General features: G+C 45.1%; 1 protein-coding gene across 11 annotated transcripts in view; it reads right to left on the bottom strand.

The window, feature by feature from the left end:
• Positions 1-15,908, bottom strand: part of TBC1D1 (TBC1 domain family member 1) — a 225,136-nt gene that overhangs the window by 73,137 nt on the left and 136,091 nt on the right. For 6 of the 11 annotated variants that reach the window (XM_061419892.1, XM_061419893.1, XM_061419899.1 and 3 more), the window contains 3 exons: positions 14,570-14,731; positions 13,627-13,746; positions 12,518-12,657 (listed from right to left, as the gene is read on the bottom strand). In XM_061419892.1, coding sequence (XP_061275876.1) covers positions 12,518-12,657; positions 13,627-13,746; positions 14,570-14,731 — 422 coding nt within the window. The remainder of the gene's footprint in view (positions 1-12,517; positions 12,658-13,626; positions 13,747-14,569; positions 14,732-15,908) is intronic. The other 5 variants (XM_061419896.1, XM_061419898.1, XM_061419901.1 and 2 more) reach the window with 1 other exon arrangement.

Raw genomic sequence — 15,908 nt, 5'->3', positions numbered from 1 at the left:
CCCTCCAGTAGGGACATTTTTTCATTTAAATAAATGAATTTAATAGAAACCATTCAACTAAGAAGACTCTAATTCTATTTTTCACAAATTAGAGTTACCAGTAAATAATGCCCAAAACATGCACTGTATTAACAAGAGTTAACATTTAATTCTTAACTCTTGGATGGCATCACTGACTCAAGGAACATGAGTTTCAGCAAACTCCGGGAGATGGTGAAGGACAGGGAAGCCTAGCATACTGCAGTCCATGGGGTCGCAAAGTCAGACACAACTGAGCAACTGAACAACATTTAATTCTAGAATACTTTCCACATAAGAACTGTTCTTTCACTCGAAGGCAGCTTATTACTACACAGACCCTAACTTCAGTGAGTAAACCAGTCAAAACTCTTGATAATTTATTCCTAAAACTGTCAAGAGCTCCCTACTGTGATTAAGAGACTGGATTTAGAATACAGCCAACCTGATTGGGGGCTTCCCTGGTAGCTCAGCTGGTAAAGAATCTGCCTGCAATTATGGAGACCCTGGTTTGATTCTGAGGTCGGGAAAATCCCCTGGAAAAGGGATAGGTTGCCACTCCAGTATTCTTAGGCTTCCCTGGGGGCTCAGACAGTAAAGAATCTGCCTACAGTGCAAGAGACCTGGGCTCAATCCCTGGGTTGGGAAGATCCCCTGGAGGAGGGCATGGCAACCCACTCCAGTATTGTTGCCTGCAAAATCTCCATGGACAGAGGAAAGTGGCGGGCTACAGTCCATGGGATTGCGAAGAGTTGGACACAACTGAGCAAGTAAGCACAGCACAGCACAGCTTGATTGGAATCGCAGCTGTGAGAACTAAGTGCTGTGGAGCTACGGGCACGTTATCCAATATTTCTAGCCTCCTCTCCTCGAAAATATCGGGCATAGTACTGACTGCATAGAGTCAGTGTGAGAATTACCATCTAACTCTGTGAAAGTGCAAACACTAATGCTCAATACATGATAAGGATAATTTCAATGGCTACTATTAATGTTTGGTGAGTTTTATTGCAAACAAGATGGGATTTATTGGTTATTTCATAATCCACCATAGAACATATTTCTAATTTTCAACTCACTTATTATACTAACAACCACTCGGGGCTTTTTGGCATGAGTTTAAATCAGAATAGGATGTACCCCTGCCTATCAGCTGCTGCAGCTTGTGACATTCAGAGGACCTCAAAGTGTGGTCCCCAGAACTTGTAAGCATTGCACAACCTTAGGCTCCACCAAGAAACTTCAGGAATGAGGAACAGCATTCTGTGTTTCCGTAACTTCTCCAAGGGATTCCGGGCACACAGTCTGAGGATGGTAGAAAGAAATGCAGCCCTGGGCCAATGTTGCTGACCTGGAATGGGAGAGCTGTGGGAGCCCGGACGCAGCCCCACCCTCACCTTCCCCAACCCCACACTCACACTCTCCCCTCAGTCTGCAGGGGAAGAAAGGCAAACAAGGCCAGCAGTACAGAGGCTCACCCACCCTCACTGGCCCAACCATCCCCAAGGTCAGAATTACGAGTGACAACTCAAACCCCCCAGAGAAGGAGCTTCCATACTCACCATTAAAACCCTTTCTCAGTGTGTGACCACACAACACTAAGCACATGAAAGTTCACAGGCACATTAGAGCCAAAGGTAAATGACTGTATTTGAGGTCTGTCTATGTAATGGAGTAGTAACTGACCGTATAGAAGAATGAAGCGCTGATACGCACATAACACGATGCACCCTGAAAACACTGCTAAATGGAAGAAGCCCCACACGTCACATATTGCATGACTCTGTTTATATACAATGTCCAGAACAGGTAGATCTACAGAGACAGAAAAATGATGGGTGGTTGTCTTGGGTTTAGGGGAAAGGGGAGTGGTTTTGGGAAGTGACAGCTATGGCTTTCTTCCTGGGGGACAAAAAGTATTTTAAAATTAGACTGCAGCAATGGTTCCACAACCCTGTAAATACAGAAAAATATATTGTATACTTTAAATGGGTGAACTGTATAATATATGAATTTTAGCTCAATAAAGCTGTTTTTTTTTAAAAAACAAAAACAAAAACAAAAAACAAACCCCCAAAACACGAGTTTCTTGCCAAGGACTCCTCTTTAAGCTAATCTAAACTTCCCAGGCAGCGGTGTCCCAGCTGTAGAGTAGCAGTGAGTAGGGTGAGGAAGGTGGGCCCCTAGGATGCAAAATATAAAGGAGGCACTCACTGTCAGGGTCATGTGCGCACAGGGTCCATACTTGCAGGGCCCTAAAAGTGAGTGCCTCCTTAAAATTTGCACTCGGAGCACGTGACTGCCTCACCCTAGTCCTGCCCCAATTTTGAGGCTGTTTCAAGTTCAGGTATGTCTACAGATTATATCCCCCTGAGAACAGTTTCAAACTACCTACCATTTCCTTGTTTTATAAATGTCAGTGGCTCCCCAGTATCCACAGATTAAAGTTCAAAGATGACAGATCAAGATCTTTGACTCTGGATTCTAATTCTGAAGGCACACAGGCTCTGAGAGTTAGATGAGCCCTGAGGAGGAGTTTCCAGGGCACTGTAAGCAGGATTCGCACTCCAGTCTCCCGACTCCAGGACCTTGGGTGCCCAAGCCCTTGGCCCTCCGTCCCCTTCCTACCAACAGCAGAGACTGAACTTTTGTCTCTGCATCACCACCAACCCTCAGAGCCAACCTCTGCTTAAAGTGTAACAACTGACTGTTTAAATGCCAACGGTTGACTAGGAAAGGCTCAATCAGGCTAATTTACAACTGATATCAGGCCTCAAAAACAGCAGACTGAGGTCAAGTCTGGCCATTCACTGTGGCTTCCCCACCTATAACGATGTACCAAAAAGCACAATTAAAGGAGAAAAATCTCGTAGCTTCAAACTATTGAAATTCATGAACAGTCCATTCCTGGCATGCAGTATTTTATCTTGAACCTAGTCTTTATTGACCACAGAAAAGCAAAATTATATGGAAAGTAGGTTAAGAACAATCTTAGAAAGCCTTGTATCTCTGGCAATCAGGGACTATTTTTCTCTTCCTTGTTTTGCCCGCTCCCTAAAACCTTGTGGAAAATGAAAGAAAAACATCTCGATTTCAGAAGGTACTCTCCTTACTCAAATAAGCTGCAAATCAGTGAGGAAGGTACATACTATAACAAAAACAAGACCAAAAACAAAAACACGGGAAAAAAGAAAGCACACTTTTCCGGGATTGAAAAAAGAAAGAAGGGCCAGCAAGACACAGGGAGCAACACTGCCACCAAGTGGTAACAGTGCCTCAAGTCATCCTCTTCAGTTCAGTTCAGTTCAGTTGCTCAGTCGTGTCTGACTCTTTGCAACCCCATGAATCGCAGCACGCCAGGCCTGCCTGTCCATCACCAATTCCTCGAGTTCACTCAGACTCACGTCCATCGAGTCAGTGATGCCATCCAGCCATCTCATCCTCTGTTGTCCCCTTCTCCTCCTGCCCCCTATCCCTCCCAGCATCAAGTCTTTTCCAATGAGTCAACTCTTCACATGAGGTGGCCAGAGTACTGGAGTTTCAGCTTCAGCATCTTTCCTTCCAAAGAAATCCCAGGGCTGATCTCCTTCAGAATGGACTGGTTGGATCTCCTTGTAGTTATCCTCTTACATTTAACTAAAACAGCAGTTCCACAATTAGAATGTTTTGGGTGGGTTTAAAAAGATAGGAGGATTCAAGCCCATCCCCACCCCTTGAGATGATGAGAGCATAGGGGCAGCTGTGGCCCACATGCTAAGTTTCCCCGTGTGGCTGATACACAGTCAATGGTGAGAACTGGGGATCAAAACAAAGGATCACTGTGACGCTTACAGGTTCCAGTTAAGTCCTACTTGCAGTTATTCTACTTATACCATCTGTTACAATTTCCCAATGGCATATAAATTCTTGAAAATTTGCCATGAACAATATAAAATAAATCATAGTACAACAGTTTCTACATTTTTCATGATATAAAATAGTCATTATGAAGATTCTGATTATACTCCTTGGTTTTGCCATTACTATTTACATCTAATATCTAATCCAACTGACTTAACTGTGTCATAAATCAGGCATATTGACACAGCTATACTCACAACACAAAAACCCTTTGAACTTCAGCTTCACTGGATTAGTTACTTATACAATGGGTTTCAAATCAATAAGTCTGATCTATATTAGATGAGTTTTCTTTTTCCTTTTTTAAAATAAGACATGTAAAAATTTGACTCCTTCTATTGTTGGCAAAATTGGTAAATGCACAGTATAACCTGAGATGCTTAAATGAAAGGCATTGAACCAAGACTAAAATTGTTCCTTGGCACACAGAGGTAAGTAATTTCCTCCTTCCATAGTTGGGAGTTACCTAAAAAATCATTTCTTAACAACAAAGAATTCTTTTTTTTTTTTTTTGTATGAAACACTAGGAGGAAAAACCATGGACTATTTCTACTACTGAACATCTAGTCAGAAGTTGATTTTCAGCATTTTTTGTAGGCCTGACGATTAGGTCAGAGCCCACAGCTAAGAAAACAAACACCTGCACAGCCTCTGTGCCCGGGGCCGCCCAGGAGACAAAGCTCGGCTGCGAGCGGAGCAGCAGGGACGAGGCAGACGCCATATGTTTAGCTTCACTTGGCACGCTGTCAGACTCTTCTTTATCCCTATTACCACATGTCTTGTATCACTCCATTTTCCCACCAGATCAACTCTTTGCGTCTCCAGGCAGCACAAATCCTCTCAAAAAATCTAGGTCACTTATGACCTAGATTTATTTGAGGTCCGACACACGTGGGTGACGCCTCGGGTCATCTACAGGAGGAGACACACACAGGAGTCCTGACCAAGGACTAGACGGTCTGGGCTGGACGGACCACCGTCACAGTTCTAAGTGCCTGCCACTCACAGTGGGCCAGTATCATCAGTATCACCAGGGAGCCTGTCAGAAACTGAGACCCTCTGGCCCCACCAGATCCAGACACCAGAATTGGCCTTTAGGAGATCACCAGATGCCTCTGAGCACAATGGTAGTTTGTGAAGTGCTGTTCTAGGTCATGATCTGGAGAAAGCCACATAACCTACAGGTATGTTCACTCCCAGCTGAGAGATGACAGCATCCCTGCCGCCTGTACCTTCAGGGCAGGCCCATGGTGGGGACCAATGGTGGGAAGGCTTTGAAAGTGACAAAGGGCCGTTATACAGACATCAGCAACATGGAACAGCTATGTCTGCCCTAAAAGTGTAGCCTTAAACACATCCAACCTGCAGGGCTCTGCCCTGTAACAGATTTCACTGAACGCCCACACCACCCTCAGTCATCAAGTTTACAGTTTACCAAGTATGGACCTTCCACATACCCAGTCTCTCACAAACCTTTCACCCAAAGAACTGGTAACACAAAGAAGAGAGAATGCCTTTTCCCTAGGGGTCCTGGGGCACCAGCCATGAGTGGCCATAAATTCAGACCATCAGTGAAAACTCTGCTTTAAGTGTAAAACACTACACAGCTTTTAGTATTCCACTTTATGATCTACCTATGTTTGTCTTATCACAAAAAAGTCTGCCTCACCAAGTCTTCAAGTACAAACTGGTGACGGTCCTACTTTTACCGCAGTTTCCCTGTGATGCAGTGGTGCTGCTGACACAACCTACCAGCTGAAAAGCAGAGAGCCCCCATCCCCTCCACTGCCTCTGGGGGTTAGAATGGAAATCACCCTGCTGGACTCTGCTAAAATAACTTCAAGTGGGAATCCCTACAAGAAACCAACTGGTCTATGTTGAGTTTAAAAAAAAAAAAAACAGCCTGGGATTTAGGAATATTTATGATGGATCTACTAAATATTTCTAAATAAATTTCAAAATGTAAAATAACTGAAGTCCACCAACTTCAGATAGGTCTCCGAACATAAAGTTCAGATACCTGCAACTCAATTATTTCATAGGGATTTTGCGCAAAGTCACACACCCCTGAGTATGGGACAAGCTGACTCTCGGGCAGTATTTGCTCAGTCTAATCTCCCTGCCTCTGTCCACACTGCCTGGCCTTGTCCTTTCCTCTCTCTTTACAATATATTTAGTTGGAGTCACACTCCCTAGTCACCGACACATTTCTCTCCAGGTTTTAGCCCATCTGTACAAATCAGGGGAACGTTCCTGGTGGTCCACTGGTTGAGACTCCATGCTTCCAAAGCAGAGGGTTCAATCTCTGGTCAGAACCCATACCTGTCCCAACTTGCCATGGGGTGTGGCCAAAAATTTTGTTTTAATTTTTAAATCAGAACCCCAAAATTATAGAAAATTTTATTTATCCTTCACTTATCTTTACTGCTCTGCAAATACCATGGTTTTTAAATTACGAGTTTGCTTTATTAGTATTTTATAAGTGGGACAAAATAGATGGGAAAGTACAAATACCCGTTTCAAGTTTTTTTTTACCTGGAACAAAGGTTAACTTGTCTGTTTAACTGAAGTTTGCAGTACCAGAATATAAATACAAAGTAGTCACAGTTGCTCTGAGCACCTAAAACACTGTAAAAGGCATTTGCTAAGTGCGCCTTACAAGCAGACTTTTGTGTCCCTCATGCCACGGGTTGAAGACACCGGGGCTGCCGTGGGTCCCCCCACAAGTGGAGCAGACAGACACCCAGAGGCACCCCTGACAGCACACACTCTGCCTGGCACGGTCTGGTTGATGCAGGGATCTCTGGGGCCCTCAACTGCCTGTGGATCTGGAGGTCTCATGCTGCTGCTGCTGCTGCTAAGTCACTTCAGTCGTGTCCAACTCTGTGCGATCCTGTAGACGGCAGCCCACCAGGCTCCCCCGTCCCTGGGATTCTCCAGGCAAGAACAGTGGAGTGGGTTGCCATTTCCTTCTCCAATGCATGAAAGTGAAAAGTGAAAGTGAAGTCGCTCAGTCGTGTTAGACTCTTTGTGACCCCATGGACTGTAGCCCACCAGGCTCCTCTGTCCATGGGACCTTCCAGGCAAGAGTACTGGAGTGGGGTGCCATTGTCTTCTCCGGAGATCTCAGAGCTGGAGGTAAACACACAGAGGGTATGTGAGCCCAAGTGGTCCCAGGCCACAGTGGAAACACTGCTCTCTGCACCTTAAGGTTGGGAAGCAGACAGTGGCAGAGAATAAAGATGATCCGTCAGAAGAAAATTCAGACAGATATAAAGAGATCAACCTCCCTCCCAGCACACCCTAGTCCCAGGGCTAACATGTGGGGAGGGAAGGTGATTAACTGAAGGCAAGCCTGTATGTCAAAATGCTCTGAAACGTGTTGCTACCTGGCCAGCAACGGGACAGAGGGACAGACTGAAAACAAACACCCCATGCAGAGAGAAGCAGGCCCACAGCGCCACACCCAACTTCCAGCCTGGGGTGAGGTTTCATGGGAGCCGTGGGGCACAGGCCCATGGCTCCAGTCCTGCCCACCAGTTCTGTGCTTTGGGTAAGATGACTTAAACCACTCCAAGCCTCTGCTCCCTCATCTGTGAAACTGGTGTAATAAGAACACCGACCTTCATAAGGTTGACTGGGAATTAAAGGAAACAACTCATGTAGAGCACTGGCCAAAAATAAGGGTGATAATTATCACAGCAAGTCAAGAGTTGTGTTTTTATTTTCTCTTCTCTATTTTATACGCAGAGTTCCTACCATATAATTTAAAAGGCAGTATTTCTTAATTCTGTAAGAGCAAAAAGGACATAAGCAGGAAGAAGCAGGGAGTTGAGAAATCACTAAGGACCAAGTATTATGTTTGTAAGAATCTGAGCAAGTTACTTGTCTTCCCTTAGAAGTCATGGAGCCTGGGGGCTGGAGGAACCTGATGATAAAGATAATACTTAAGCAAATAACCAGAATATGTTTCAAAGTGAGAAATGCTATGGAAAAAATCACGATAAGGAGACGAGGAATATCTGAAGGGATGGGGGTGCAACTTGAAGTACAGTGGCTGCTGCAGCCTCAGTGAAAAGATGATGTTCAGCAATAATCTGAAGCAGGTTGGGGGGTTATTCATGGGGGTTGTCGGGGGGTGGTGAGGGGGGCGGGGAGAAAGCATTCCAGGCAGAGGGAACAGCCCGAGCACAGGCCTCAGCAGGGAGCCCACATGGCGAGCATGAGGGTTCCAAGCAGAAGCCTCTCTCAGAGAGGCCAGGAGGACACTGCGCCGTGACGGTCACCCAACGCAGCATCAGGGTCCCTGGGACACCTTCCTGCAGGAGGCAGTGGTAAAGCCAACAGCAGCTGCATAGTCTGGGCCCTGACGAGTCAGTGAGGACGGCAGCGTAGGAGCAGAGGGCAGAGCCTGCGGCCCGCAGTACTGTTCCATCACGGAGAGACATGGAGGGCAAGCCTTGTTAACTTTACACAGCTTGCCACAAGGCACTGGCCACCAGCGCGAGCTTCAAAGGACTGGATGATGCTGTAGCACTTCACAGGTATGAACTAGATAAACACTACCTTAGAAATCTTTCTCCATCAAGACCAGCTAGGACTTGGTCCAATTTTGAAATAACAGTTCATGCCCCAGAGGACAAGATATGGTAAAAGCCAAGAATGTGAGTTAATCACCTAAAGCAGAGAGAGGCTACGAAAGTGACCTTAATTACCTAAAGAGGATTGCACTGCATGGGTGGGAGACGGAGGGACGCAGAGCTGGGTTCTGGGTCCCTCGGGGGCCAACTATGCTCAGCGATAGGACTCTGACTAGAGTGGACTCGGCAGTAACACCGTGCTGGGGCGAAGGACTGAGGGCAGTCAGCCTGGAGAAGACTTTCAGAGGAAGCAGCAACCCCATGACCCTCTGTCATATGAAGAAAGGAAGTGCAAGTTAAGTGCATTCTGTGTGGCTCAGAGACCAGGAGGAAGGAGGGATGGAACCACAGGGAGACAGGATGTGGCTCCACCTAAGGAAGCTCATTTGAAAGCTTAGAACCACTCCAGAGTGGGCCAGGCTGCTTCACACCGTCGTCCACGGCCCGTATCACACTCCTGGCCACTGCGCTGAGTGTTTAAACACACTGTCAGTACGTGTTACACATCTGAATACACTAAAGACATACACACTTCGAGCCCACCAGTCCCCACATAATACAGCCACGGCCACACGGGGGCCCTGTTGTCAGACAGCGGAACTCCATGTCTGGCATTACTGTTATCCTGTTGTTTCGATCACAAAGCACAGCTCAGGGTCCCCTCCTGGGCCTCCTTCCCTCCGGTCCCTTCTCTGCCCCCATCTTCCACTCCCCCAAACGAAGGAAGAGCCCTCTGCAACAGGAGGGCCTGTTCACAGCAGCCTGGCCAGAAGGCTTGGCCACCAGCTCACCACAATCGAAGACAACCAAAACCCTGACTGCTCAGCCCAGAGCTCCCCCAGAGCTCCAGCGGCAGGAAGCCCCCTGCTGGAGGGGCCTAGGCCAGAGCAGCTTCCAGTGGGACCACCAGAGTGACTTCCACACAAGAGTGGTGACTATACCAGACACATTTGCACCACTGATTTTTTCTAACATTATGAATTCTGAACACTTTTCACACTGTCAGTAAAAACAACACACTCCCTTATTTCAATCAGTGTGGCAACAGGCCTAATGAATACAGCATCGAAGGTGAGAAATTAGATAGGCTGTTCCAGACCATGGCCCCCAGGGTATAAGCTGGGGCCTGGACCAGGCACTCTGCTCCTGCTGTCACAGGCAGCTACCTGAGTGAGCTCTCAATCTTTCCCTCAATTCTCTCCCTAAGTGCATCCTCATAACCATTCAGACCATGTCAAAGAGACTACCTCTGTACTTTCCTACAAACAAGGAGGTGACCCTGGGGGCCTGGCAGGCAGATACTGGGGTGCTATTTTGAGCACCATTTCCAGAAGGGGAGATGGACACACCAAGCGCTCGGTTCCCAGTTCCCTGGAGACCATGCTGCCCAGTGTGCAGGGTATTGGATGGATCTGCCCAGTGTTCTGACTTCTGGGGCAATAACCACGGATCCCATCTCATCCTCTGCATGCTTCTGGCCAGCTGTTTCAGAGTGTCCAGAAGTCACCCAAAAATGCTGTCTCCTGTAAAGACCATCGTAAGACTACAACGTGGAGTTAATTATCCATTTCTTACAATATTTCCAGACAAAACTGATTTAAAAGTTTCCTGCTTAACTTTCAAAGGGAGAATTCAGACACAGACAGAGGCGTTCCGCTCATCCCTTTTCTAGGTGCTGGGGCGACACAGGATCAAACACTCTCATGCTGCCCACAGTGCCGTCTCCTCGCCCAGTTTATCTTGGGGTTCTCCAGAGGACCGAGTGTACACCAGCACTGACTCAGGTCCCCCCAGACACCGACTAGGAGATAGGAGTGTCCGTCCTGTCCAGAAACTTGGGTTATTTCCAACACCAGAGCAGAGTGGCACCAGGGTGGGGCCTGAAGAAAGAGGCCAGAGCTCCAACCAGGAGCTGTGCCTTTTATCTGCCTGGTGAAATGGCCACCACCCTTCTATCGCCACCTACCCTAGCAGACCCCTCTGCCTTAGAATTTTAAGAAAAGAATTTTTTTAAAAGGAGAGAACTAGATTACACAATCTGGCTGTTGAACATTAACAGGCAATCTACAACATGAAAATAAAATCTTTAAAACTTTCTAAAATGACAGATTGAAATAAATTCAGTTTACTAAAAAAAATTTTAAATCACACTGAATTAATAAATCATGTTCCCTTACACTGTTCCTGCCAGGAAACATCGGTATAGGAACCTAAACACATCAGTGCTCCAAACTCAACAATGGTAACAAAAATGCTCCCACTTTACATTTGACATGCCTTTAGGCTTTCAAAGTACTTTCACATTTATAATTTAATGTAATTCCACGAGATAGGAAGAGCCAACACTACTGTGACCATTTTATAATCAAAGAACTAAGTACAAATGAAGTTACATGTTTTACATCACAAAGCTAGCTGAGCCCAAACCTGGTTCTTGTTTAATCTGGCAGAAGATTCAGGATCCAAATTAACATTAAGAACTCTGGGGGGGAGTGGTGGGGGGTAAGAGAAAAGAAACCACAGCAAGCGGGGAGGGAACAGGGAGAAAGGCTTCCTCCAATAGTCACACCGCCTCCCAAGACAGTTACAGGGAACCTAGTCTGAAAACTCTCGGATTAGCCTTGGCTGTGTCCTAAGAGACAAAAAGCAGCGTGAGTCTACACTACAGGCAATCTTGAAATCTGAGGAATTCAAGTAATCTTTGGAGAGCGACTGTTTCGCTGTGCTTTTGTAACACTTTCTGATTAGGGATATTAAGGAAAGCAAATATCTATTGTTCAAAGTTTATGACCTCACTGGGCAAAGAAAAATCTTAATTTTAGTCAATGGAACTTCATTTAAACTCCTCTTTCACATTATAACTCAACATGCAAAAGCCTAAAAATAAACTTTAGCACATTCTATACCACTTGCAATGCAAGTGGAAAAGAACTCGCCTCCCAACACAGGACATTAAGAGACGCAGGTTGGATTCCTGGGTCAGGAAGATCCCCTGGAGAAGTGTATGGCAACCCACTCCAGTATTCTTGCCTGGAAAATCCCATGGACAGAGGAGCCTGACAGGCTATGGTCCATAGGGTTGCAAAGAGTTGGACACAACTGAAGTGACTTAGCATGAACACGCACATAGGTATACCTTGTTTTACTGTGCTTATTAGCTTTACTGTTCTTCACAGATACTGCATTTTTTTTAGAAACTGAATGTTTGTGGCAACCTTGAATTATCAGATGATGGTTAGCATTTTTAGCAATCAAGGTTTTTTTAGCTGAGGTATATGTGTCTTTTTTAGACATAATGCTATTGTACACTTAAAAGACTGCACTGTAATGTCTACTCTATACTACAGTGTAAACATAACCTTTATGTGCACTGAGAAATCAAAAAATTCATGTGATTCGCTTTACTGAGATATTCTTCTTATTGCATCTCTGAGGTCTGCATGCATTTCTTTGGAGGGCACAAAGATGATAAGAAAGAGTCCTCCCGTGACACCAGACCGATGGACAGCAATCAACAAGGCACAAGGCAGCACAAGTGTGACCAGTGGGGTGGCGGTACCTCAAAAACCCACCATGTTAAGGCAGGGTGTAAACTGACACCTTGATTGCAGAGGGAGAAAACAGACAAGCCTGGGAACGTATCAGGAAGAGAAGAAAGGATATGGGGGATTCGAGTTGAGCTCCCAACATTCCCCGGGGGGGCAGGGCAGGGGTAGTCACAGAGGCTCAGCAGAAGCACTGTTTGTAACACAAGGTGTTGTAAGCTGCTGAATGCTATTACAGGCTTCCAGGAATGTGGGATCCTCTGAAAACAGTGACAGGCATTGGCATTTGAACTTCCTAACCTGGGAACTTTAAAATCGGGGGATGATTTTAACTTGAAATCTCATTTCACCTCTTCTTTCACCAAACACGAAACTCAAGCCGGAATCCAGGCTCACATGCGGGGTGGGCCTCACCTTCGTATCTTTTGGGGGACTCGCAGGCCTTCTGGGGGGTGGCCACCCGAAGGAAGATCTGCTGCCTCCACGAGTGTCTCCGTGTCTTCACAGGGGTCCTGCTGGCATCGCTGATGTGGTCGGCTTTGGACTCAAAGTCCCTAAAATTAAAGACAGTTGTTTATGACTGGTGGGGAGATACAAGCAGGTATTTTAGCTTGACTTTTTGTCTTTTTTAACCAAGCACTAAATTATAAATTATCTCTGTACAAGCAAATATAACTAGATAATCACAGGTGTCAATCAAGCTGGTGGCGGGGCAGCAGTCCTACAGAACTGCTTTCTGAAAGGGTGCTCTTTATGGTAGACTATGGTTACATGTCCTTAATTTATTTTTATTGTAAAAATATTACAAACTCCACTCCACGGACGTTAGCTTCCAACTAGGCCTCTCTTGATGCCACTTTAGAAAAGAAAAATGGCCTAAAGGTTGGGGGGGGGGGCGCCGTCACCAGGTTCACAACTTCCCCTAGTCTGTGTGTGAGAAGATCTCCTTAGCATAGCCCTATGTCTCCAAGCATCACCTCAAAAAATAACTAAATAAATAGATTACACAGAACCAGCAAGGGCAGTAATGATGCAGTTACTTGCTAATGATGACTTTTAATACCCGTATGTTTTAAATGACAAAACAAAGTATATTTTTCAATATACATAAATAACAATTTTCCTATTCATAGGACAACGTGGGGAACCCTTGTAGGTTGCACCTGAATTTATACCCACAACTGAACAATCATCTGAACTTACAGACCAAACATCCTGACTGATTTATTGACAGCCATATATGCTTATCTAGAAATACCTCTATCACTCAGAGAAATGGTTAAGACTTTCTCTAATTTTCTGAAAATAACAAAATATAAATAAACTAATTCTAGTCAAAATTGGGTAGCAAGTTGATTCCATATTTTTTAAATTACATTCAGTAAGAAAAAAAGTGTAAGAAAAAAGATATAATAGATCTAGTGAAAATGACTTTGGAAATGGCAAAAGAACAGCTAAAAAAATCCCTGTGTCTAACAAGCAACATATACACCCAGACTTGATGTATCTAAATTGAACCCTACCTTTGAGTGTTCATAAAGTCAGAGGTGTTATTTTCATCTACAGGAGCCAGAAATTTTAGAAAATTTGGCACAGAGGAAGAGGAATGAAGTTTTTTCCGCAGGGCATTACGGTAGGAGATGCTGAGAGTATGGTTGAAAAAAGAGTTTAGGGTAAACACAAACACACAAACTGTAAAACAAAACCTTCAAAACAGAAGACACATTTTATACATCTAATGATAAGAAAATTAAAGCAAGTAAGAAGTCAAAAACAGTTTACAAATGAGATTTAACTTTCATTTTCAGTCGAATAAAATTCTACTATTTTAAATGAAAGGAATCAATGAACTAATTAACAAACATCAGTCCAATCAGTTACACAAAATGAATAAATTCTAAAGATCTGCTGTGCAACACTGTGCCTGCAGTTTACAATGCAGTGCCCGTATAGTTAGTAATATGTGAATACATGAAAAATGTGTTGAGGATAGATCTCATTTTAAGCATTCTGACCAAATAAAAACAAAACCGCAGCAATAAAATTCAGTCCATCATCCAAAGTGATTCTTTCTTTTCAAAGTAGAAAAATAATTTTTCTAAATTAATGAGGAAGTTTCTGAAATGGCACAAATTGCAACTTATATAATCAAGCACATTGCCGTTAAACCTGTGTGTGTGTGTGTGTGTGTATGTACACACACCAGAGCAGGGGAATGTGAAAAGAAGTATCACATCTTGCCCTCAAGATTGTTTTCACAACAATTTTGAGGGAATTAATCAATGGTAAAATTAAATGGATTCAAATGATAGACTGAAAATAAGAAAAGCACAACCAAACAAGCACACACACACACACGCGCGCGCGCGGTGGCCCCGGGGTCCTGTGTGGACATGCAGCACACCCTCTCTGCGTGACCATCCTGGGAAGACCAACGACACTGCACTTGCCATGCGGGCGGCTCACCTCTTTGGCACGGCATTCCCACTCTGTTCTCCACTCGGGTTATGTTTGAGGTACTTAAAAAAATTAGGCGAGGAGGCGGAGGGGTTAAGACGAGGTGGAGGAGCAGGAGCTGAAGACTGACCTGAGGGACTTTGAGACTCGCCAACAGGTGGACAATTCCCACTAAACAGCAAGTAGAGAGAGGCAGGGGAGTTAGAGGGAGGGGGAAGGAGCCACACCGGAAAAGCAGAGGACACATGGACACAGGAACTGTCAGTCAGTGGGTGCGCTCCTCTTCACCACCCTCATCCCCACTGGTAAAGCAGCTCAGTCAAGAGGGCACCATGAAAGGTCCTGCCTGATCATGTCCCACACTCGGAATGACCCCAAGACATCCATTTCCTCCACTCCCTTCTTAGGATCTGACAGGGAAAAAAAATTAATTAAAAGCAAAGGAAAGCAAAACAAAATCCAGAGTTTTAGAAATACATCTCTCTTCAAAATGAATAATAAGCTGCCTTGAACGTCAAAGTCTCATTTCCTGTGCATAAGTGAGCAGAGAGGTCATGAAGGGTCATGCAGAACAGAAGAGACATGCTGCAGGGAGACGGGGAGGACAGTCCCACGTCCTCTCACCATCCACACCAAACACAACCCTACAGGAAGCTGCGTTCTTCGGGGAGAAGGGAAACGGACAGTCAGGAATTCTAATTTCCTGCCACCTCCGGCTTGTGTGAAACAGCAGGCTTTAGCAAGAGGACTAGGAACCTCCAGACAGGAAGGTTTCCATCATCGCTGAAATGCCAGAAAAAGAGGGATGGGAGTGCAGTGGAGAGGCAGAACAAAAGAAGTGTGTGCACAGGGTTTTAAGAAACATGATGAGAACCCATAAAGCCTCAAACTATGCTTGTCGTGACTCCATGGGTAAAGAATCCGCCTGCAGTGCAGGAGACAGAGGAGATGCAGGTTCGATCCCTGCATTGGGAAGATCCCCTGGAGGAGAAAATGGCAACCCCCTCCAGTATTCTTGCCTGGAAAATTCCATGGACAGAGAAGCCTGGTGGGCTACAGTCTATGGGGTTGCAAAGAGTTAAACACAACTGATCACATGGCACATTCATCTCTAGAACATCACAGAATTGAGTATTAGCTTCTGAAGCAGGTCATGCTTTGGGATCACAGGTATCCAGCCAAAGTCCAAAAAACCACATAACTATTTTCAATAGTTATGAAAATAAAAGCTGAAAGATTATGAAAACAAAGCTGAAAGATTCCACAGCCTCATCTGAGATTGCTAGCACATGTCGTCCTTCACCAGCAACGTATCAGAGCGCCTCCCCACCCCGTGTGGACATGACAT

Source organism: Bos javanicus, chromosome 6 (genome assembly GCF_032452875.1).
Source record: "Bos javanicus breed banteng chromosome 6, ARS-OSU_banteng_1.0, whole genome shotgun sequence".
Lineage (NCBI taxonomy): Eukaryota > Metazoa > Chordata > Mammalia > Artiodactyla > Bovidae > Bos > Bos javanicus.
Note: the sequence above shows the minus strand (reverse complement) of the source record. Positions and strands in the feature narration are given on the sequence as shown.